The sequence below is a fragment of the Alligator mississippiensis genome, chromosome 4 (assembly GCF_030867095.1).
Source record: "Alligator mississippiensis isolate rAllMis1 chromosome 4, rAllMis1, whole genome shotgun sequence".
Lineage (NCBI taxonomy): Eukaryota > Metazoa > Chordata > Crocodylia > Alligatoridae > Alligator > Alligator mississippiensis.
In genome coordinates, this window is record NC_081827.1 from 154,323,979 (window position 1) to 154,348,994 (window position 25,016).

General features: G+C 50.8%; 1 protein-coding gene across 3 annotated transcripts in view; it reads right to left on the reverse strand.

The window, feature by feature from the left end:
• Window positions 1-25,016, reverse strand: part of LOC102561347 (acid-sensing ion channel 2) — a 481,367-nt gene that overhangs the window by 9,912 nt on the left and 446,439 nt on the right. For all 3 annotated transcript variants that reach the window (XR_002094474.2, XM_059726831.1, XM_019500653.2), the window contains 2 exons: window positions 22,750-22,829; window positions 1,201-1,269 (listed from right to left, as the gene is read on the reverse strand). Coding sequence is in view for 2 of the 3 variants with exons in the window: in XM_059726831.1 (XP_059582814.1) it covers window positions 1,201-1,269; window positions 22,750-22,829 (149 nt within the window). In the remaining variant the exon portion in view is untranslated. The remainder of the gene's footprint in view (window positions 1-1,200; window positions 1,270-22,749; window positions 22,830-25,016) is intronic.

Consider the following 25,016-nt stretch of genomic DNA (forward strand, 5'->3'; position numbering starts at 1 on the left):
TGGAAAAGTGCTAATGGAGTGGTCTATGATACCGACTGATGTTGTCAGTTCCCGCAAGTAGATGAAGGCTGTAGAATCAAGGCCTCTGTAATTCCACCCGTGAACCAGGGATGGAGCTTATGCTCTGGGCACAGAGATGGAGGGAGTGCTAATGGAGTGGGTGTGAAAATCTCTCTCTTAAAAAGAGCTTCAATATTGTAAAGCACAATAAACATTTTTAATGTTTCTCCCTTCCAAACTTATTTATTTTTTGTAAGGAATTGTTGACCTAATTCACACTGCCTACTTCTGGCAGTATTTCCTGGGACTATGTTTAGTGACACTCTTATGGACATTTTTGATTTACTGGCACTTTTTTTACTTCGTTGATATTCTTAGTTTTATTGAAATGGCCTGGTTTTAGTGATATTTCCTATGACCACTTGTGCAACTATGCTCATTGACCTCAAAATATTTACCAAAGCTGTTTTCTAAGTCCTTGTGAAAAAATAATATTGAAAACACAATTTTTAGGGAAAAAAAATGCAGTTTGGGGAAAACAAAAAATGACAATAGCAATTGCTATAAAAATGACAATAACATTTTGATAAATATTGTACTTAAGCTTGTGTAGCACATTTCATAAAATAAATAATGGGCGTAGTTCCAACTCTGTCAAAAAAAAAAAGAATAACTATGGCATTTTGAAATTTTTCATCATTTTTCCCCATTAATACTGGGCATCTCTGCCTCAACTGTTCATTCAAGAGTTGCCCAACAAGCTGACACTTTAAATTGTTTCATAAAAATATCTATAATTCCTTCTTTTATCATCATGAAGCAAACTCTCTCTTCTTTGATTTGGTTAACTGCTTCTGAATACTACTGTGGTGTTATTGTGTGTCTTGTGATAGATTTTATTTCCCTGGAGTACCTTGCTCTTGGAGCCAGGTGACTCTCAGGTTATTTTTAATGAGAGGTTCTCACAATGACAGAGAAGAGCTGGAAAACGTGTCCTCTGATGTTCAAAAAGCAAACAGGCCTTCTCCCTCTAAAATGTATTAAAACCCCCCGAATCTCATGATTTTTGAAGCCTCTGGGCTGGGGTTGGCTCTGCTGCCTCACTTTCTAGTATATTTCCTTCTGTATCAAGGATGATTTGGGAGCTGGCAGCTGGACAGTTTTGGGGCACTCTGTGATGGTACTGATTATTGTCCTTACCACATTTTCATCATGGCTCCCCTCCTCCTCCTCCTTGCCAAGCAGATCTAAGAGTTTTTCCTTAATCAGCTGAAAGAGAGGCAAAGTTTGTTACATTAAGCCAGGTGGGGGCCAAACTTTTTGGCAGATTTGCCATAAATTAAGCCCTTTGCTCTCCCCAAGTGCCATTCCAATCCCCTTTCCCTGCCTGATCTGCCGCTGTACCTTCTATTCCCTGCCCTATCTGCTGCTGTGCTGCCTGCCCTGTCCCTGATCACACACAGAGGCTGCCTGCGCAGTGACTGCCCACCCCAGCCCCTCTACCCTGGGGGTGTTCATAGCAGCATGCTCCATAGCACCTAGACAGCCATTCTGATGAACCCTCACATTGGGTACTCCCCTAACCCATTTTCTATTGGATTTAGCACTCACCTTTCAAGGCTGAACTATGTAATCTCAGTCCTCAGCTCAATATAAATACTTCCAGGACCCCTCTGAGAGCTCCTGGTATCTGACCATTGAGGGTTGGATCCAGCTCCACTGCCAGCATGGCCCCCAGTTTTAAAGACAGCAAGATCTTGCTGGCATTGTGCTTTTGAAGAAGTCCTGGCACCAGGTAATTCACAAAGCCCTGCTTTCCAATATGGGGTTTACTGGGGGATGTCCACGTCCCTCTCATAGCTACAGACAGAGGCTTTTGGTTATTTCATATCCCATAATCTGAAGCTGATTGATGATTACTTAAAGGGACTTGTGAAAACTGAGCCCTGCCCCTTCCACCACATCCAGTTTATTTCAGCTGCTGCAACTGAATGGGGAAAAATCCCTTAAAATCATTCTGCTGCTTATAGCAAAGGACTATTTGGAGGCTAACAGAAGCCAAGGCAGGGAAATGCCCTGTCTCTGCAAGTTCCAATCCCACCTGGCACAAACTACCTAGGATCAGCTACTGGGAGAGGGATTTAGGCAGCAGTAGGCAGGGGATCCATTTACTTCTCCCCCACATCCCACAGATAGTCCAGGAAGTCCCTTTTGTGCTCAGCAGCACTTCTTAAAGGAGTCAGGCCCTAGCACCATTAGTGGCTGGGAATGAGCTGCATTGTGACTGCAGCTGAACTGCACTGCTAGGGAATAGAAAAGAGTCACAAGGAGCCCATTGCAGAGTGGAAGTGAGAGACTTTCAGTTTTTCGGACACCCTGCACTGGGAACATAACAAAGCTTTTTAGGTGGAAAGTAGCTATGTTTTTCAAGAGCAACATTACTGCCCAGAATCACTGTTTCTGATGACATTGGGAGGAGGGGAGGACAGTGTTTGAAAAATCTTGGCTGGTGAGGTAAAGATTTTCACTTTAGCCTGCACTCCTGACTAGCTAAGGCAGTTCCATTCATTGCACCAGCAAGTCATGCTTCACAAAAGGTGAAAGACAAGGAAGAAAAAACTTCTTCAGGTTCTTGGAGATGTCAATTGAGAGAAAGAAATGGGAAATGAAGGGGGGAAGCCTTTAGTTCAGATAGTCTGTATTAATTTCTCATTAAAGAAGCCTAAATAAAGACTGAGTTTTAAAATGTTAATGAAATAATGTGGGCATGCAGACATAAGGAGAAAATTCCTTTTGAGCTCCAAAGCCCATATTGGTTGTAGGCTTGTAATTTTCAATATATTTCATTACAAAGAAATGCCACCAAATATTAATAGCTGCTTAGAAGCTATGGGCCAGATCCAAATGGTTCTCGTAAGTGCTTCCACTTAGGAACTGCAATGCCTAAAAATTAGACACGTTGCCCCAGAAAGTGGCAAGGACTGGTTATCTAAGATACCCCCTCCAATCAAGGGAGAGAGTTAGTAGTCATGATAAAGTGATTTAGAACAACTAAATCCTGAGTCTGGAAGCCCTTAGAGCAGTGTTTCTCAACCAGTGTGCCGCAGCACAAAAGCGTGCCATCAGAAATCCATAGGTGTGCCACAGAATTTTGCCATGGCAATGAGCTACAAAGAACTACAATAGGTATGAGGATGGGGAATGCCTTAACAGGTGTGATGCAGGACATTTGTATTAATGTAAGTGTGCCTTGGGCTGTAAAAGGTTGGAAAACACTGCCCTAGATTGCCTGAAAAGACAATACTAGGTATTCCTGCACTTCTCTGGAATTCAGTCACATGAATCAGGGGTGCAAGAAAGGAACCTCCACCATCTCAGGAGCCAGAGGTATGTTGTGCACATCAGCAGCAGCACATAGTCGAATGCAAAGCCCAGCAACTCCAGTAGTGTCCTCTCCTCAGCTTGGAGGGATTTGATTTCTTGCAACCCACTCTTTAGGATAGTGCCTTAGCCACCAGACTATAGTGCAGATCAGGTGAGAACTCTCTCCTCCCCTCCTTTGGAAGCTGGACCATCAGAGTCATGAGTCCAAGATTCATGGGGCACAGAAGAAGACACAGCAAAATGGATCCTGATTGTAGGTCAGTGATAAAGGTGCTCAGGTGGGAGTTAGGAGTGGTTGCATTCTGCCCAGAGGCCTACCTGGTAGGATTTGTGCTCTGGGCAGCTCTGGCTGCTGTCCAGGATTCAGGCAGTATAGGCAGGGGGTCTCTAGGGTCCTGGCAACTGCTGGCTCCAGCTTTAGAAACAAAGGGGAAAGGAGCCATGGGGGTGAAGCCAGGGGAAGATTTAGGGTCCCACCAGTTATGGGGAAGGTGACCTCCAGCCAAGCAGTTAACCTTCTTGCCTGCCTTCTTCATCAGCAGCAGTCTGTGACAAATGCCATGGTGAGTAAAGATAATTCAGTGGCAGGGAGGGGGCATCTCCTTGCCTTCACCCCTTGACTCCTTCCCCAGATCCACACAGCTGGAGCCTTAGCTGCTTGAGTAAAAGTTGTCTGTATCTATTCTGATGCTCCCTCCTGCTCTGTCCTAGCCTCTAGTCCCTTTATCAGGGTCAGGGGCTCATGTTCCCATCACCTAACCATAGTTACCAATTGTAGTTACGCTACAGGTTCTGCTCTTTGCTGACAGGGCTATTTCTGTTTTTTAAACAGTGACCGTTTCATGTGAAAATGCACAAACAGCCTTGGGAACAGGTATTAGAACCCCGTACTCCCTCCTTCCAAGAGAGCACCTGCTTCATTACACCACAGAATTGCACTTCCTTTTGTTTGCACTCCTTCCGGCTGCATGACTTTTCCATCTGTGGTGCCTGCTGGGGCAGTATCAGTTGGGGAGAGGAAGGCAACTCACACCCAATCTCTTCTGTTGCCTGTGCCTGGGGCATTCTCCCAAAGGTGGTTTTGAATCCTCTCAAGTGGAAAAGGGTACACTTCCTAGGCCAGTGCTCTAACCATTAGGGAGATTGTGCCAAAGGCAGGCCCTGCCTCCATGACTTGTTCAAGAGTGAAGGCTGCTCCAAATGCTATGCTTTGCAGTGACCTCAATGCTGTCATTGATATCAGCTAGGCACTCTGCGGGTACGGAAGCGACGGGCTGTGGTGTACTTTTCTGCACTTCTTAGGTCCCATACGGTTCCTGACTGAGCTAAGGTGGTACCTAGGTGCCTCAGGGCTCAATCTGGATCACCTCTGAACAAGTGAAAAGTCTCCATATGGACATCTAGGTGCCCTTTTAGGTGAAAATGGAGGTGTCAGGTGAATCTAGGCTCTCTATAGTTTTCATAGATCTCATAGACACTAGGGCTGGAAGGGACCTCAGAAGATCATCATAAGTCATTGTAAGTCAGCTGGGGACACAGGATCCCAGCAAGATGAACGTCCAATTGACTCTTAAAGGGGTCCAGAGTAGGTGCTTGAAGCGGCAGGAGCAGTGTCCCTGGGTTTTTTCATTTTTTTTTCTTCTTAAAGGGCCAGAGCTGGCCTGGGTGGAGCACCAGTGGGGAGGCTGGGGGACTTGGGGGTGGGGGGGATGGACAGGTGGCTTGTGGAGAGCCCCCCATGAAGCGTGGGGCAGTGGATCACCCCCTGCCCAGCTGCACCCGGTGAGCTGGGTCTTTATTTTTTACAAGTGCCGGGAGCTGGGGCAGCCATTGCCGGGCTGGGAGAGTGGGAGGGGGATAGGCCTGGCCTGGTTGATTTGGAGATTCAGCCAAATCAAATCGGGACAGTGATTTCAATCATTGAATCGAATCACTGTCCCCCGAATCAGCCGAATCCAAATCTGAAGCGAATACTAGCCACTTCACACAGGCCTAATGTCTATGCTGTAATCATGGTGGGCCATCCCAAGAAGAGGCATCAATATGCCACAGACCTGCAAGCTCATTCTATATGCAGAAGCTTACCACCAAGCCTGGGAAAACCTCTCTGAGCTACTTCTGAGTTGAGAATGTGACTGTGGGTGTGGGCATGTGGGGTATGTTTGGTCCTATCTTCACTGGGATCTGTTACCGCTATGGTGTAGCGGTAACAGATGTACCCTTTGGTGCCTAAAGTCTTCTGAAGTCTTGTTTAGGAGTCTGTGGGCATACTTACACGAGACATTTACTGTGGACCTGCCTAATCAGCTCCACAGTAAAGTCACAGCTTCCATATGGGAAGTCCTCTTAAGCCACAATAAACTAATTAACTCCAACATAGGTTAGTATTTGGAAATACAAGTACTATCCTATGGCAGAGTTCTTTACTGCACAGCAACAGATGTGTAGATGCTGATGGTACTGGCTGGGGTATGAGGGTGCTTCAGTGCAGGGGCTGCCCGCTGGCTAGCCCCACACTAGAGCACCTTTGTGCCCCAGGCAGCCCCTCTGCAGTATGTTGAGTTGGGCTGGAGCAGCCCCAGGCTGGCAGGCTGATCTGGACAGCCCCTGCCAGCCAGGGCTGCTCTGACTTGGCTCAACATGCTGAGGTCCCAGGTGCAGGTGTAACCATGGTGCCTGGGAGCAACAAACTCCACTGTGATATATTCTGGGATTTATTGCTTGGCACTAATTTCATGTGTAGATGCATCCTGTGAGAGCGATTTGGAGCAGGCCTGTATAATTGAAGTGTCTTCCTTACACTGTAGAAACATCACTGTATATTTAGAAATAATTTTTCCTAAGCTCTGAAGTGCATGCAGGGCGCTCATTCCATTGGAAGTCATTGAGTTGTTTCTTCTGAACTCATTTGGGCACTTTGGAAAATATTAATCAATTGTCATAAGCTACATGTGAATGCAATATCCAGGAAACTTTACAAATATATCTGTTAAAAAAAACCTGTTTAAAAACGATATTTAAACAACTTCTTTATTCAAGAAGAAAGCAAATGACTTGGCATTTTAACAGTTATAATATTGTACACGCATGTGGAAGAAGGCCTTTGTTTGAAATCAGGAAGTTCCATTTCCTTTTTTTATTCCTTTCTTATATGCTCATCTCAGTAAGTACATCTACACAAAATGCTTTACTAAGCAGTAGCACAGTTTACTGCACAGTAAGTGTGGGTGTCTATATTTGCACATGCTTACTGAGTAGATTTGCTACCTGGAAATGCAAGTAGCAGATTTACTCATGAGTAGTTATTGTACAGAAACACACGTGTAGATGCCAACCAGGAATAAATTTGCTCCTGTGCAGCCCTGGCACTAGGGGGTCAGCCTACAGTCAGCCCCAGGCCCCCAGGGCTGGGAGCCTCTCCTGCTCTAGGACTGGGCTGGGTCTATGGCAGCCCCAGCCCCAGGCCCTTAAAAGCCTGCAGGCAGTTTGAGCCCTGGGGCACAAGAGCAGGGAGTCTGGGGTTACTGTTGGCCACTGCCACCCCTGCACAGACTATAGGCCAGCTGTAGTAGCTGGCTTGTATCCTGGCAGCACTTTCTGGCACCACAGGGCCATGCAGTCCAGCCCTGCAGGGTGCTGCAGGCTCCTGCCAGGCATACCAGCACCTGGGCCCAGCTGCAGCCAGCTCCTGGTCACTGGGGTCAACTTCAGCTGCCCATAGCCAACCCCCAGCAGCCTGCCTGGACCCTGCAGTTCCTGCAGGGCCTTGCCTCACTGTGCAGCTGCTAGTCCCGTGCTGTGTCTCTGTACTGGGCACTGCAGGTAGCTGTCCAGACCCTGTTCAAGCAGTGGCACAGTTGTGCAGAGGCCCAAAGAGCTGGCACAGGAGCCCCAGTGGCATCATTGCTGATGCCACACTCTGCCTTCTGGAGCCCCAACTGGTCACAGGAGGAGACTGGTGACCTAGTGGCACTGAGGTGTGAGACCGAGGTTCAGCGGCAATTTGTGCAGGGCAGGCACTCCCAACACCCACATGTATAAGAGGCTGTCAGGCCAAACGCCGAAGTGCAGATATGACCGGTTGGTACAGCAGTGCTGCATAAAGGTTAAGGCCTTGCAGGCAGAGTGGGTTACCCTCTAACCCTCTAACCAGGGCCAACAGGAGCCTCTGGGCACATTAACCCCACGATACTGTAAGCCCCACAGTGGGTGGGGAGAGCCCTTTCTGCCTCAGGCCCTGCCCTCAGCCCTGGTTCTGGCCTTTGCCCCACCTTTCTGCCCACCCTGGCTGTGCTCCCCTGGCCCCCAGGTTTCACTCCCCACAGCATACAGGGAGGCAGGAGAAAGTGCAACACTTTATTGAGCAGCCTGTGCCCATGCAACTAGATGGGAAGGGGACTCTCACACACCAAGGAATGTGTCAATACCATTGGCAATGTCCTTGGCTGTGGGGGGCAGGGACATGTAATGCAGAGACAGATGCAACCCTCTAGGCAGTGGCAAAGATTGTGGGGAAGCGTGGGCTTGCCTGCCACACTGTTAAACCTTAGGGTCCCGTGCCAGGTGCACATGTATGCCCAAGACACAATGACCGTTATCAGCACCAGGGTATAGTGGGTCAGGCACCTCTCAGTCTGCTCAAATAGCTCCTCATGCTGCACCCAGGACACTCGCAGCAGGGGCATGCTTGGGATGAAGCACTTCTGTGGTGGGAGGATGGTCCTGGGGTACTTCTCCATAGAGGCCCCTTGCAGGGAGGGTGGGGGAACGGCTAGCTCTGTGTCCTAGTCGTCTGGGAGCTCTGTGCCCCCCAACCCCAGGTAACATGGGCTTTGCGGCAGCACAGGAGACAAGCTGGCCTGCAGGAGGTGAAGTGGAGGGCTGGGGGCCTGGAGCTGTCAGGAAGGTCAGGTGCTGTCAGAAGCCTGGCCTGTCCTGGCCTGAGAATGGGGCGGAAGGAGGCAGGCTCCCTTTGGCTAGCACACAGCAGCCTACTGGCTTCTGGGGTGCGAGTGGGGATGGGGAGCTCAGCTGATGGCTGCCTGGGCCCAGGTCTACCTGGCTGACTTATTATGGTCCATGCGCACCCATGCATGCACAACCCCTAATCTGAGGCCAGGCAGCACATGGCCCCCTGGTACACAGCATCTTATCTCAGAAATGTCACACACTCTCACAAACAGCTTCTTCCTCATGGCTCTTCAGGTTCTGAAGCTGCATATGGGGGAGAAGCCACAGTTTGCAGCTGGAATGTGCTGTCAGGGTTGCTGCTGCCCATGGCCAGGGCCCTGCGGATGCACCAGCTCTGCAGGAAGAGGACCCAGGACTGGACCCTCCTCCTGGACCAGCCAGTGATGGCCTCAGAGGACCAGCTGGTAGATGTATGAGCGTGGCAGGCGGAGGATGTCACCCACCAGGACAGGTGGCAGGCAGAGGATATCACCTGTGAGGGTGTGTGGGGCCAGGTAGACCAGGAATTTATGGCACAGCTTCTGGCCCTAGAGGCACAGTGCATAGAGGCCCTGCAGCAGCAGGCTGAGCTCATGGCTAGGGCAATGGAGGCCATGAAGGAGGACTGCCACGTATAGGCTCTGGCTCTGGCAGTTGCCTTCATGCCACCCACTGCCATGCCCCCAACTGTAGTCCTGCCTGGCACCTGGCAGCCATCCATCGCCTAGTAGCAGGCCCCTTCCCTTCATGAGCTTGAGTTGAGGTCCAGTGCTGCCTCCAATGGCCAGGAGCCCCTGCCCCAGGTTCCCTACCTGGGCCCAGTCCCGCTGCTCATCTCGGTTCCTTGTGGGCTCAGGTGCAGTTCAAAACTGCCTACAATGGGGCCAAGATCATGTGCTGGCCCTCCCGACCCTGGCCACTGGCTGCTGGAGGGGGAGCTGCCCACGCTCAGAGACCAGCAGCCGGCACCATCCCTGGGTGAGCCCCCAGGCCACCAGGCTCACCATGGTGTATATACCTACATGGGAATCATCAGAGGCTGGGGTGCTGGACCCTGGGCTCCATCCCCTAGATGCCCCCACCCCGCAGCCCCCCCCCGTGGGACAGAACACACACAAACCACATTGTAAATACTTTGCACAGGGACAAGGGTGTTTTATCATTGGTGGGTGGGATGGGTGGAGGAAGGGCTTTGTTGTTGGGGGGGAGGGGAAATGAGCTCTGTTATTGGAGGGTGGGGGCTGTTTGTTGTAAGGGCAATAAAGTGTTTTTCTGAGAACTGTCTGCAGTGAGTGGTGCTGGAGGTGGGCAGTGGGGTGGGGGTCTGTAGGCAGCTGTTCAGGTGGGCTACAGTGGGGAGTATAGAAGGAGGTGGTCAGCCAGCACCTCCTACACCCAGTGCCCTGGCCCCCACTGGTGGGTGTGCAGCTCACTTGGGGCCTCAGTGTGAGGGCCCCACCGCTGTCACTGCTGCTGCAGCTGGTGATCCCATTGACAGGCATTCTCCACCCATTGTGCCTTCTCCATCCAGGCCTCATGGAAGAGCTCCCCACCAGCTTTGCAGGTGTTATCCAGCACAAAGGCTGCAATGATGACCCAGGGATGTTGGGCTTAGCAAACTCAAGGCGGGCAGTATGTGCCATCCTCCCTTTAGCCGGATGAAGGTGCACTCCATGAGGGTGCTGGTTTGGCCCAGGCACCTGTTGAAGTGAGCCTGGCAAGAGTCCATCTGGCTGGTGTAGGACTGCATAAGTGAGGAGGGAAGTGGGTAGACGGGGTCCCCAATGAGGAGGGGCAGGACCACCGCAGCACCCGACTGGAGGCCTGGCACACCCCAGATGAAGTGCCAACTCTGCACCAGGGCTGGCAGAGAGCAATTCCTGAAGATGCGGGCATCATGGGCACTGCCCAACCAGCTGGTGCTCACATTCATGAAGGCGTTGCAGTGGTCAATGCTGGCTTGTAGCATGATGGAGTGGAAGCCCCACCGGCTGTAGTAGGGGCAGTCATTACAAGGCGGGCAGGTGACGGGGATGTGGGTCCCATCCAGGGTCCTGATGCGCTAGGGGAATCCCAAGGGAACCCTACCACTACCACCAGAGGGTTGTGCACCCAGAGCACTGTGTGCCCGAGAACACCCTGGAAGGCACTGCATACCTCCAGGATGGCCTCCCCAGAAGTGGCCTTGCCCATGCCAAACAGGTGGCTGACATAGTGCAGGCTTGCGGGCATGGTCAGCTTCAGAAAGGCAATGGCCAGCTGGGTGTCCGCAGGGAGGGGCTGCTGCACGGCGGTGTCTTGCTGCTCCAGATGCAGGTGGATCTGCTTCAGGAGGTCCTAGGTGGTCAGGGCCATGAAGAATGCCTCCAGCCACTGCTTATTGTTCCAGGTGGCCTGAATGATGTTCAGCCACCTGTCCTGGCTGGCTGGGTTGGTCTAGAGATAGCAGGGCTGGAGGCCTAGGAGAGTATGGATGGCCCTGGAGGTGGCATCCAGGCACGCATCACCAGCATCTCTGCTGGGGTCCAGCCAGCAAGACAGGGTCCACTGTGCAGCAGCACTAGCCATGGGACAATGCAGTGTGGCCGGCCAGGTGGTTCTTGCGTGTTGGGGGGCCTGCAGGGCCCAGATGGCCATGAGCCAGATGGCGGTCACTGCAGCAAGACAGCAGGGCCAGTGTGGTTGGTAGCAGGAGCCCAGGGCACTGTGTATTGCTTCCAGGGGCAGGGGCTGGAGCAGCGATGGCATGGGGAGGCAGAGGCTGTGACAAGAGACCTGCCGTGTGCTGCCCCCATGCTGCGCATGCTGCCCCTGGCCAGGTAGGTGGCAGGCCAGGGAATGGGGCTGCCTTTTAAAGATGGTGTCTGATTGCAGGCAGCTGCAGCCAGAGTCTCCCGCTCCCCCTGGTGGCAGCAGGGGCCCATTACAGGGCCCCAGAATGTGGGTTAATTAGCAGCAAATCTGATTCTGCTTCCTTGTACATGTAGGCATCTGCCCAGGAGTATTTGCTCACGAGGAAACTGCTCCCAGATCAAATGCAAGCATAGACACACCCAGTGGGCACGTCTGCACAAGATGCTAACTGCACAGTAGCCTAATACTGTGTGGTAGCGTGCCAGGCAAAACCCATGCTAGTACACTACTGCACATCAGTATTTGACTACTGCGCAGTTAGCATCACTAAAAAACTGTGTGCCAGTGCTACTGTGCAGTAACTACATAACATTAATAAATGTGTAGAGTGCCCAATGAGTACTTCTGTTACACTCACAGTTATCTACAAGGTACCCCTTGACAAGAAAACACTGGTAAATTAGCATCAAGTGCAAAAAACAAATATATATTCTCATTTATAAATAACTTGCTCTATGGTAGCACCAGATTTATCAGCCAGAATCAAGGCTGCTGTATGCTGGGCACTTTACTGGCACTGATTCAGAACATAACAGATCTTGCAGTGCAGGAATTTCCTGTGAAATGGGAATTCCATTGGAAGGAGGCTGTCCTCAAAGGCTATGATGGAGTGAGACAGAGATAAAGACTACCCATAGGAGCTCCTGCCCCATATGCCCCTCATTTAATAATCAGCATAAAAAGCAAGTCCCAGTAATTCTCCTCTCAAAAAAGGGCCAAACTGATTTTGTTCTTCTTTAAGGTTGAGCATTACCCATAAGTTTCTGTTCCCAGTGGCTGGGGTACCTCCTCCAAGCCAATTCTTCAAGTATGTGCATACTGAATGCCTGTACTCTGAAGCCATGCAGCTTGTTCCTTCTTTGATGTACCTGCTTCTTAATGATGAGGAAGTATTTGCAAATTGACTTGCCACTGTCTTTTGTTGGCCCAAATAGCTGTGAGATCAGAACTGTCAGCCCAAGGCAGGTGTGAGCTTTTCTCTGGAGTTTTGATCTTGGATAGAGCTTTGTGACACAAGATCATATCTGTCAATCATCTTGTGAAAGATATGGTGTCAAAGCCAAGACTTCAGGGTCATTGGAGTAGCCCATGACGGGACCTAAATAATTCTGAACTTACATAAACTCCCTTCAAAAGGAGGGAGGGAAGCATCCAGGAACTTCTACACAATCCCAAGAGAGAGACGTTACCTCTCCCTAGTTTGCAAAGTCCCTTGGACAGAAATTAGTAGGCCTGTGCGAGTCGGCAGCAATCCGATCCAGCTTCAGATCCAGCTGCTTCAGATGGCTGCGATCTGATCCGGAGCTTTGGACCGGGTTTCTGCCTCAATCTGGCCAAAGCTTTGGAGCTGCCTCGGAGATCTGGCCATAGGGTATAATGGCGAATCAATTAAATATCTATAACTTTGTTGTTTTTTGTCTGATTTGGATGAAACCTGAAGGGATGGTAGCCTCTGCTAAGAGCATGAAACCTGTCAAGTTTCAAGAAGATCAGTGCAGGGGTTTGGGGGGAACTGTATTCCAAATCCTTGAAAGCCAAACTCATGTCACGGCTGTGTGTTACACCACAGGGGGGTCAAAATTGCAGGGGTGGTAGCTCTTACTGAGGCCACAAAGCTGCCACATTTCAAGGAGATGGATGCAGGGGTTTGTGGGGAACTGCACCTCAAGCTGTGGACAAGCAAAACTCGTGCCATGGGTGACACTGCGTCTGTTAAGGCGCAGTGGGGTGACAGCTGCAGGGATGGTGGCCCCTGCTGTGACGCCTGCCAGCTGTGGAGGAGATCGGTGCAGGGGGGTCCTGGGGCCCGGCATCCCTAGCTGCTGACAGGGAAAACTCGTGCCAAGACTGTCCTTGTCCTGGGGCAGTTGATTCTCTGTATTGATTCTTTCCTCTCCTTAGCCTGTTTTTTTAGGTACTAATTGATGCTCGTTAAGTCTTTATGTAGTAGCTAGGTCCTGTGTATTAAGCTGGTCCCTGAGTCCCTGGTCCCTGCCTGAATCACGATTGATTGGTAACTGGTAACACAGCAGCTTAGCAGCCAGGCCTGCAGCAGTGTCTCCCCTCCCTGCCCCAGGACAGACACAGTCAGTCCCACAAGCACCCATGGCACCAGTTTTGCTTGTCCTCAGCTTGAGGGGCACTTCCCCCCAAACCCCTCCACCGATCTTCTTGAAACTTGGCAGGCTTTGTGGCCTCAGTAAGAGCTACCACTTCTGCACTTTTCACCCCGCTACGTTTTAACACCTAGACGTGACATGAGTTTTGCTTTCAAGAATTTGGGGTGCTGTTACTCCCAAACCCCTGCACAGATCTTCTTGAAACCTGGTGAACTTCATTCTCTCTGAAGAGTCTACCATTCCTGAAAATTTCATCCAAATCAGACAAAAAACAATAAAGTTATAGATATTTCATTGATTCCCCATTATACCCTATGGCCGGATCTCTGGGGTGGCTCCAAAGCTTCGGAGCTGCTTTGGCTGGACCGAGGCGGAAACCCGGTCCAGAGTTCCGGATCAGATCGTGGCCAACCAAAGCAGCTGGATCAGATTGCTGCCGACTCACACAGGCTTACTAATTTCTGTCCAAGGGACTTTGCAAACCATGGAGAGGCCAGAGCTTCAACCCGGATGTGCTGCTTCGGACCCCAAAGTGTCCAAAGCTTCTCTGGACCCGAAGCTCTGTCCAAAGCCTTGCACAGCCCTAGAAATTAGCCAACCAGGCTTCATGCCCAAGTGCTCCAAATACTTCTGGGATATGCTTTGCAAAGGAGGTACACTCAACCCACTTCACACAGGGATAAACTAGAGCCCAGGTTGTCACTTGAACTCACAGTTTACTTTATATAACAGGAGTACATCACAGAGCCTCATCACAGAGCTCAGAGACACCTTACCACATAAGAAATTTCTGCCCAGAAGAGCATTCCATCTTTTTACTCCTCTGAAATATGAAACACCATAACCAGAAGGAAATATGACTACATCCTGCTTACCACAAAACAACTTTGAGGTAATCAAACTCTTCCAACTTTTCTCTGAGCTTAATCTGCATATAAAAAGACCTGTTCCAAACAGGAGATGTTACCACACCTTCAACTCTCCTATGAAATATGAACTTTCATTTCTACCCAGGAGAACTTTTACAGTCTTTTCTCCTATGCCTAAAGAAGGGTGCTTGTCCTCGAAAGTCTGCAATTAAAGATTTAAAAAAAAAAATCTAGTTGGTCTAGTAAACGGTATCATGTCTACCACGAGTTTGGATTCCAGGAGTACAGTGAGGACATTCATACTGAAACAGGAGAGATACCTTTGTGTTGGCATGAGGTGGAAGCATCAGAATAGTTCTAGGTAAAGCAGCCTTACCCTATCTTTCAGCACTTTTGCCCTGCAAAGAGATGGAGGCATGGGGCCAAAGTTTGCCCCCTGGTAGAAGGGGGACAGAAAGGCCTGATTTCAGCATAAAGGTGTGGCTGTTGGGGTTCAGGGGCTGTTGAGCTAATGATAAGAGCAGGGCTCCACTCTGAGGAGTGTGAGTGGGAAGGATGAAGAGACAATGGCATTGGGGGCCAGGGGAAAATATTGTATGCAGGGAGCCAAAGGATCAAATGACTCCCTCAACTATCTGACTTTCATTGCTGCTCTTCTTGTAGAAGGATCCTGGCTTGGACTGAGGCCAGTTCCCTCCCTGACCCTTGTTAAATACTAGGACTGTCAGGCCAGCCATGTGTTTTGCTTGGGAATGATTAATAGGATGAAATATTTATATCATCAGTCATTAAATGAATGAAGTGGAAGCTGGAACTACAGTGATGCCATCTGACAGCTTGACTCCTTCATTGCTCCAAGAATTCAGTGGCCCTGGACTCCATCTGGGCTAGACTCTGGGGCTGGGCTTCTCCCTATGCTGCTGAGGTGGATTTGAGGATGTGAAATATGAGAGCCCTGCAGTAGCAGAACCTAAAGCTTCCCCAGCAGGGAAGCTACCTGTTGAGTAGCTTTGACTAAACTGCGAGCTAGGATTCCTGGGTTCTCATCTAGAGAAAGCCCTTGGAACAAGTCACTGCAGCCCTCTGCCTGCTTTCTATTGTCAAATAGGGATTAAAAGATAGCTCCTTCCCTCTGGCAAGTGCTTTGGACGGAAGGTGTTATTATTGTTCAGAGCATTGGCCTGCTTCTTTCACAGACTTATCTCCAGACACGAAATAGCTGAAGTAAGGTCAGCTGCCATTCAGCCATTGACTCCACTTCTAGACTTTAGGTGGGGGGGCTATCGCCAACATACCTATCAATATGATAATATAGCACCTTGTCTCTGAGCTCTTTTGATATAATTCCCTGCAGCTAGACCCACAACACTGACACTCAGGGGAAAAGCTCCAGGCCCTATTACTAGCTTGATTGGCCTAGGGCTTTATAAACACAGGGCATGTCTACACGTGCATTTAGTTGTGCCTAGATTTGCTGCACAGTAGCTTACTGTGCACTTATTGTGCCTAGCAATTTTTGCTAGGTATCTACACATGCAAGGATCTGGCAACAAATTTGCTGCCAGGTCCCTACAAACCTGCTAGGCACACCTGTGGCCACCAGGGGGAGCTCCCAGCTTGGGCCCCAGCTGCTTGCACCTAGCAGCCATCTTTGAAGCCATCTGCAGCTGCCAGCCATCTTTAAAACCCAGACCCGCTCCATGCACTCTGGGCAGCCAGGTCCTGTGCTCAGAGGAGCAGCGTGGCACACACGGAGGCAGCACATGGCAGCTGTGTTAGTGCCCACTGTGCCTCCCAGCTATGGCTGCTCCAGCCTCTGGCACTAGAAGCAATGAACAGTGTTCCAGAATCCTGCTGGTTGCCTTGGTCACACTGCTGCCTGCCACACGGACTGCCTCCTGGCCTATGGCTGGCTCACCCTGCCCGGTTCCCTCACACATAGTGACCACATGCCTGCCCACAGCATGCCCTTCCAGGACTCCCACCACTGCTGTGCAGCTCCTGCCATCAGGGACATTGATGAAGGGCTCCTTGAGGCCACCACCCGGGCAGCCGTCAACCTCCTGGGCCTTCAGCCCCACCACCTCTGGGCCCGTCACTTCAGTCAGCACTGGTGGCAGCACTTGCTGTAGCACATCTGGGACAATGAGCAGTGGGTACATGCCTTCCAGCTGACCTAGGCCACATTTTGGGGCCTGCTCCATCAGCTCCAGTCCCACCTGCAGTGTCAGGACACCAACATGTGGCCATCATTCCCGATTGACACTCACCTGACCCTGGAACTGCTCAAACTGGCCATGCCCACCAGCCTCCAGTATGTGGAACATCTATTCAGTGTGGGCAAGGACACCACCAGGAAGGCCATCTCGGAGGTCTGTGGTGCCCTCCAGGATGTGCTGGCAGACACTGTCCTCCATGTCCATGACCCCCAGGCAGTGGTGGCAGTCTTCCGTGCATTGGGCTTCCCCCAGTGTATCGGGGCCCTGGATGGGACACACATACTGGTCACCCGCTCTCCCCATGGAGACTACCCCTATTATAGCGCAGGGAATTCCTCTCTGATTCTGCAGGTCATTGTGGATCACCAGGTCATGTTCATCCATGTGAGGACCAGCTGGGTGGGCAGTGCACACAATGCCCGTGTCTTCAGGAACTTCAGTCTGGCTGTGTTGGTGGAGAGTAGGCACTTTGCACCGGGGTGCTGCAGCTGGGTGCTGTCATCATCCCACCCCTGCTCATCAGGGTCCCTGTTTACCTGCTCCTGCCCTGGCTGATGAAGCCCTACACCAGCTACCTGGACCCCCACCATGTCCACTTTAACCAGTGCCTGGGCAAGACCTGTACCCTGGCAAAGTGAGCCTTCAGCCACCTTGAGGGCCACTGGCGTTCCCTCACTGCCCGCCTTGAAGTCACTGAGGACGTCCTCTGAGTTTTCGTTACAGCCTGTGCGCTGCACAATATCTGTGAGGCCCAGGGAGTGTTGTTTTACAAGGCCTGGGTAGAGGGGAGCACCAGCTGCGGTGGCAGCGGCAGCAGTGTGTCCCCCACACTGAGGCCCCGGGAGAGCCATGCACCCACCAGAGGAAACCTGGCACTGGGTGCAGGATGCTCTTATGGACCACCCCCATCTTGCCCTCCCCCATCTTGCCCCACTACCCACAGACCCATACTCCCTGCCCACCCCCAGCAGCACTCTCATGACAGGCACGGATCCAAAGAACACATTTTTATTCCACTCACAGTTCACTCCTGATTATCCCTCCCCACTCTCTCCCCAACACACAGAGCCCCTCCCCCCTGCCTCCCCGACAAACAGAGCCCCTCTACCACCCTCCCCACCCACTAGCTCTAACCATACCTCCTTCCTAATTTGAAAACTATATACAAAGTGTCTGTTTTGTGTCCTGGAATTGGGGGATATGGGGTTGGGGCACCTTTGGGGCAGAGCCTAGGGGAAGGAGGCCAGAACCCTGGCCTCAGGGCTAGTGCTCCTCTGAGGTGGGTGGCTCCCTCTCTGGCTGGCAAAGTCTATGCCCACCAGGGCCTATGTCAAGTCCCAGCACCGCTCCAGGCAGCTCCAACTTGTGCCTGTGTGGAGATGGGATAAATGGTGGGCTGGAGCCTAGAGGGGTGGCACTGGACCTGGGGCAGGTGCCAGAGGCAGTGGAGGACCTCCTACCAGGACTAGGCGGGGGCCTGCTGTGGGTTGGTGGGTGACTGCCAGGGGGCCTGTGGGGCTAGGGCTGGGGTCAGGCAGTGGCAGGCATAAATGAGACCACCAGGCCCAGGAAAGTGTCTAGGGTCTGGTGGTCATCATCTGTGGCCTCCATAGTTTGGCCCAGGATGTTATTTTGGGCCCACAGGACCTGCATGTGCTCTTGGCTCTAGGACTAGGGCCAGGACCTCGGCCCAGAACTTGCACTCTGCCTAGTCCCGTGCCTCCTCCTGGGTGGTCTCCTGGGCAATATCCTGTGCCCCCCACCTCTCCCGGCAGGCAAGGTCATCCTCCCACCATGTCTGAGCATGCTCCTCCCATTCCCTGGCCACCAGCACCAGCTGCTGGAAGTGGAGGGCTCTATGTCATGTGCACTTCCAGCACAGCTGAGGTATCTGCAGGGCTCCAGCACTGGGAAGTGGTGTAACTGAGCCCACATCCTCGCTTATCCCTGCAGCCTCTCCTCCATGTTCAAATGCTGGCCCTGCAGAGGCAAGAAATAGAAGACTTTTGTAAGAGTTCGCAACATTTGAGAGATAAGTTGCTCTGTGTTGGGGCCATGCAGTGTCCGGTCTCAAATCAGGGGTTGGCCATGCACGAGTGCATGAGGGACCATGGTAAGTCAGGCAGGCAGCCCTGGCCCAGGCGGCTACCAGCTGAACCCCCATCCTCACATGGTTCCCTGGGGCCAGTGGCCCTCTGGGTGCTGGCCGCAGGCAGCCTGCCTCCTCCACCCCTTTCTAGGGTGGGACAGGCCAGGCTTCTGGCAGCACCTGCTCCTTTGGCTTCAGACCCCGCTCCATTCCCTTTCCCCCTACAGACCAACGGGTCTGCTGCACTGCTGCCTAGCCCATGGCACCCAGGCTTGGGGCTCACTGGTTCCCAGACAACAGGAGTGAGGAGCTGGCCATGCCCCCACCCCCCCTGCAGAGGGCCTCTCTGGGGAGGCACGCTGGGGCCAGGCCCCCACTGCTCCTCAAGTGTGCCCCTGCTGCATGTGCCCGAGGTGGAGTGTGATGAGCTCTTTGTGCAGGCTGAGGCATGCCCAACCCACTACACCCTGCTGCTATCAATCCTCCTGGTGCCCTGGGCACACCTGCACAACTGGCATGGGAGCCTGAGCTACAATGGTGTAGGTGGCAAGCCCAGGCTGCCCTGCAACCTCCACCACTGTCTGGAGGGCTACTTGTGGCAGCACTACATGTCCCTGCCCCCCACTGCTGAGAAGGACATCACTGCTGATATTAACACCTTCCTCAATGTGTGAGAAGCCCATGACCACCCAGCTGTGGGGGTACAGACTGCTCAATAAAGTTTTGTACTGTGTCCCACCTCTCTGTGTGCTGTGGCAGAGAACCTGGGGCCAGGGGAGCGCAGATAGACTGGGTGGGGAGGGGGGGCAGGGGCAGTGGCAGGGGTGGGGTTTGAAGTGGGGAGGGCCTTTCCCCCCCTAGTGTGGGTCTTACCATGTGTCCAGGGCTGGCAAGGCTGGTGGCTTGGCATGGTTCTCCCTGTTGGTGATGGCATACAGCAGCACCTGGTATCCTGGGCCCATGGTGCACAGCATGCAGGCACCCAGTCAGGGCTCCCCACCAGGGAGGAGCTGGTGCTGGTGACAGACAGCAGTGTCATGGCCCGCTGTTCCTCAAGGCAGGGTCTTGGGCTGCGGAGCTAGCAAGGTAGCCACTGGTCAGGGATCCCTGAGCTCCTAGTGGACTGAGCAGTCAAGGGAGCTGGGCACGGTGGGACACTGAATGCCCAAGTGTTCCTTCTTCAGCGATGTGTCACCAGAGGGCTCAGGGTGGGTGGGGGCTTGGGCAGCCCACCTGTGCTGGTGTAAATCTCTGTGCTGGGCCTGGGTCCCAGAGCACCAAAATATTGGTCAGCTGCCACATCAAGAGCATGGTCTTATGGGAACAACCAGACTGACAGTTGTGGTCAGTCACAGCCACCCATTGTGCCCATAAGGCCTTGATCTTGATGCAGCATTACCACACCAACCAGGAGTGCCCACACTCCTGCATCCCACCCAACAGGGCCTCGTAGATATAGGTGTTCAAGTGCCCACTCCACTCAAACTTCTTCTGCACCTCTGCATTGCCCAAGAGTGCCACGAGGTCACCAACCTCTTCCTGGCTCCAGTTGGGTTCCCAGGTGTGTGCACACAGGTGGTGGCAGACTTAGGGAGGATGAGGTCATGCTGCTGCGTCCTGTGCCAGCTCTCTGGGTCCCCATGCAGCTATCCCTCTGTTGTCAGCCCTGGGCAGCTACCAGCAGTACCCAGCACAGGGGCATGGCAAGGAACTGGCAGCTGTGCAGCAGAGGCTATGCCCCGCAGCAGCTGCAGGGCAGGCTGCTGGAAGTGTGCAGCAGGCAGGTACTGCTGGCCCTGATGCACAGAGCTGGCTGCAGGTGGCCCTGGGGGCTGGCAGGCCTGGACAGAGGCTGCAGCAGGCTTCTGGCCCTGACATCAGTGTCCTGGCAGCCCTGTGGCTGGGCAGGGCCAGGCAGCACTGCTGAGGTCCTGGGAAGCAGGCACACCAGGGCTGTGGCCTGCCCACAGGCACACTCAGGGCCTGCAGTGTTCTCAGGCTCCCTGGTCTGTGTGTCCCATGGCACAACATGTCCACAGGGTGTTATAGCCTGCAGCTAGGGGCTGCCATAGAGGCAGCCTAGTTCTTGTGCAACAGAGGCTCCTAGTCCCTAGTGGCTGGGCAGACCTGGCAGCAAATTTGCTGCCGGGTCATGTCTACACATGCTTTAACTGTGTACTTACTAATCACGCTTAAATTTGCTATCTACATTTGCAGGTAGCAAATTTAATCATGATTAGCCACTTTTACTGCACAGTAAGGGCACACACATGTAGATGCTCGACTTAACTGCACAGTAAACCAAGCTACTGTGCAGCGGTGCATCTCATGTAGATGCGCCCATACAGAGTACTGAGCACAGGTAGCAGTTGGGAGAATATTCTCCTTCCACCTATTAGATGGAGTAGAGGGCACATCAGCCCCACAACCTGAGCTCCAAGAAATGGCTTGACTTCGTTGGTTGGTAGCATAAATGACCATTCCCATGAACACAAGAAGCTCATGTTCTTATTCTGTTTGGCTGATTCATTTGTGTCACTGTTATAATTGGAAAGAGGCAGTTATGAAATGACATTATTACACTTCCCGTAGACTGCTGCTTCATGTGGACCCAGCTAAGGTTTCTCAATGCTAGAAAAAATATTTGGGTGTGTTTCACAGCTTGCTGAGTTCCACTTTTGGTTTTTTCTTCAAATGAAAATAATATCTGCTAATATTCTCCCGTCAAATCGCTTCTCCCAGTCCCCTTCAGTCTCCCTTTTTTGTTGGCAGATTCAGCGCCAGATTAAGAGCTGGCAATTAAAAATTCAAATCCATCTCCATGCTCAAATGCAGTGAAAAAATGTCCTGTGTACAGTGCGATCCATGTGCCTAATCATGGATCCTTAACTTATTTTCTAACAAGGTTAATGAGATTCATGATGACAACTAAGCTCTGTGCATGTGTTTAGCATGTTCCAGCACCCTGTTCAGGCACTTATGAACTAGGAAAAGCCACAGAAATCATTCACTTTCCCAGTAAACCTATGACATAGTCAAGGATACAAACAAAGTCTTCCAAAATCCAAAATGTGTGTTAACTATAAGATCATTTTTTCTCCCAGAATGAGGCAGATCCTTGTCTTGTTCAGTTCCCTCCAAAGATAGTGGGGGTTATCTGCAGAGTAAATCCATGTTGTCTGGAGGTGGTACCCTCACACATACTGCACTACCCTGCCAACGCTCACTAATAACTGCAAGTGTCCATGGACTAATTAGTATTGCTAGAAGTACTAGTGGCAGGAACAGTTAGTAGTATCATGCAGATGAACCTACACTGCTTCCAATTCAGGAGCTAACTTATGTGATGTGATGCAAAGCTGACTCCCTGGGCAGCCAGGATAGGGACCGTGTGGCAGGGGGAGTCGGATGGAAGAGGAAAAGGTAGTTTGTGTGTCTCAGTGAGATGGACTCTGCTCCAAAAGGCAGCAGGTCTTGGGTTCTACCTTGTATCTTTCCTCCTGCATTGCTCTCCATCCATTTTCCTATGCATATTAAATGCATAGAGAAATGATTCAGCTTCAAAAGGAGATCTGGAAAGGAACCTGGATAATAGCTAACCTGTGTCCTTGTGGTTAGAGCACTGTGCTAGGAAGTAAAAAATGCATATTTAAACCCCTATGGGTGATGGGGACCTAGAATTCAGGTCTCCAATTTCCTGGGCAGACACCATAAGCGTGCAGCTATGGAGGGCTAAGATGTGGTAGGGCCCTCCTCCTGTATCTTGCACCCTCTAGTTTGGGTCAGGGGAGGGCAGGGGGAGTGGAACAGCTTCTAGCTATCCCCAAGTGAAACTGGAGTAGAAGTGCCTGGGAGGTAAGAGGCTGAATATCACTAGAGACTCCAGGGTTCAGCTATGTTTTTTGGTTTTACATTTTGCAGGAGGGATGTAGTGCAATATTTTAGGGGTGCAGCATCAGCTGATAGGAGATGTCAGGTGATCACAGAGCAGGCTGTGCAAAGAAATTGTGCCCCATAAGGGGCTGCAGACAGCAATGGTTCAAACAGATGACCTGTGCACCTGGGAAGTGAGTGCAACTGGACCACTTCAGGGAAGGTCAGTCAGGGGAGGGCCAAGGGTTGCTCTTAGGCAAGCACAATGTTTACCCAGTTAAGGAGGGTAACACCATCCATCCTGAATGAGGAACCCAAAATGGGGATCTTACCTCATAAATATAATCAAAGAGCTCTAGAATTGTCAGGATACTAGCACCAATAAATAGTCCCATCTGACCTCCAATGTCACCTAGGAGAAAGAAAACAGCTCATTTTACTTGCATGCTGTCAGAGAAATTTGCTCAGGTGGTGCAGGGTTGTAAATATTAGTTATGTCTTTATCTGGCATTTTCTGAGGAGTTCTATTCTATTCATAGCCCTTCTATTATGGTCAAGAACAAAATCACAAAAGATACAATGCCTGAACTTCCACATCACCCTCCATCAAGATTTCCCCTCAGGCTGACATGCTTGTGGAGTGATATTATTACCTGTGCTGCTGACATCATGGGCAGAACTTCTCCCTGAATTAACTTTGGCCAGCAGGTATTTTCAGCCTCAGAGCATTGTTGTGACAAACAAAAAGGCCATATCACCCCAACCATCACATGTGATGAATGATCACATTCATAGTGGTCAGCAGAGGAACCCACTTATTTTCAAACATTTATTTGAAAATAGCCAGGAATGAAGGAAGGAAAAAAAATGATGAAAAATGAGATCTCCAGTGAATCACCAACTAGATTTCAAAGTTTGTTCCCCATGATGTAGCCCAGGAGAGGCAGCATAGAAATCATGCCTGCCCATGCCCTCTGAAACAGCCAAGGCAGAGCACAGGGAAATACAATGCATGCTGTTAACAGACAGGAGAAGCCAGAGGCCTAACAAGCAGGGTTTGCATCCCAGGCAAGCCCTGAAGGTAAGTGAAGGAGGGGGAGGCGTCTCTGAGCACTGGAAGGGATACAGTCCTGAGAGCAGGGGAGAGAAGGGCAGGGAAGTGTCTTACCTATTTAGGGACTCAAAAACAATCTCTGGCTGTTGCTGCTATGACATGGTCTGCATGCCCCAAGTGTTGCTCCTACAGCAGCATTGTAGTGTTCTTATGCCTGGCTACTGCTGCAACAGCAGGGCCATGGTGCTGCTTTTGCTTTTGGGGTGTGGATTTGTGTGGGGGACACCATTCTGGTGCTCCTTCTAAGTCATTGCCTGGAGCTGGTGCTCTGCTCACCTCCATCCCAAATTATGTTATTGGGGGAGGTTATAGGCAAACTGCCGTGGAACAAATGGAACTCAGATCTTAACATCAGCTTTCTATTTTCAAATGTTACAGGCAGTATAGTGTAGAAGGAAGTGAGCATGTGACTCTCTCCCAGCCTATTCCCCATGCCCTGGGAATATCCCAGCTCGGACTGAGAAGGGAATGCTCTTTCCAGGACCAACTCTCTTCCTAAATCTGTTACCAGAGTGTTCTATATCTCTGTATAGATAAGTAGGAGGGAGCCACTGAATGTGAACCGCATCAAACCATCAGTATAATGAGGCATGTGACAAAGATCCTATTAAAGCTGATGATGAGAGCTAGAAGTAGAATAAGCCCGCGGATTGCAAAAGTTCAATGTGGTTTTATTGAAGATCAAGGTACAAGAATTGCTATCTTCATGGTACAAATGCTTTCAGAGATGGCAGTAGAAATGGGGAAAGACCTTTTCTTGTGTTTTATTGATTATACCAAAGCTTTTGATAGAGTCAAGCATGAGGAGTTAATGAGAATGCTGGAAGAATTGAATATTGATGGCAAAGACTTGAGAATTTTAAGAAACCTCTATTGGGACCAAATTGAAGCAGTGAAGATAGAAAATGAACTAAGTGATTTCATTCAAATTAAGAGAGGTGTGAGACAAGGCTGTGTCTTTTCACCTGACCTGTTTAACTTTTACAGTGAGAAAATACTGAGGGAGATTGAGGATTTACCAGGGCTGATCATTGGCGGACAGAATTTGAACAACTTGTGTTATGCTGATGACACAGTCTTAATAGCTGATTCAGAAGAGAAGCTGCAGGAAATTTTAGAAAATATTGTTAGTAAGAAGAAGGGTCTCAGTATCACCTGTAGAAAAACAGAATGCATGGTAATTACAAAGAAGAAGATCATTCTTGTATGCAACAACAAAGTAGATAAGGAACAGATAAGGCAGATCAATAAATTGAACTATTTGGGAAGCTGGATAATATCAGATGGTAAATGTGATCATGAAATAAAACAGAATAGGGATGGCAAAAGATGCATTTCTGAAAATGAAAAAGATATTGACAAATAGTAAAATTTCTTGGGGACGAAGCCAAGAGTTTTGGATTGCATACATCAGGGGGTGCACATATCATCAGAAAGAGACAGTTGGAGTTTCTCAGACATGTTAGGAGGAAAAAGGAAATAGAA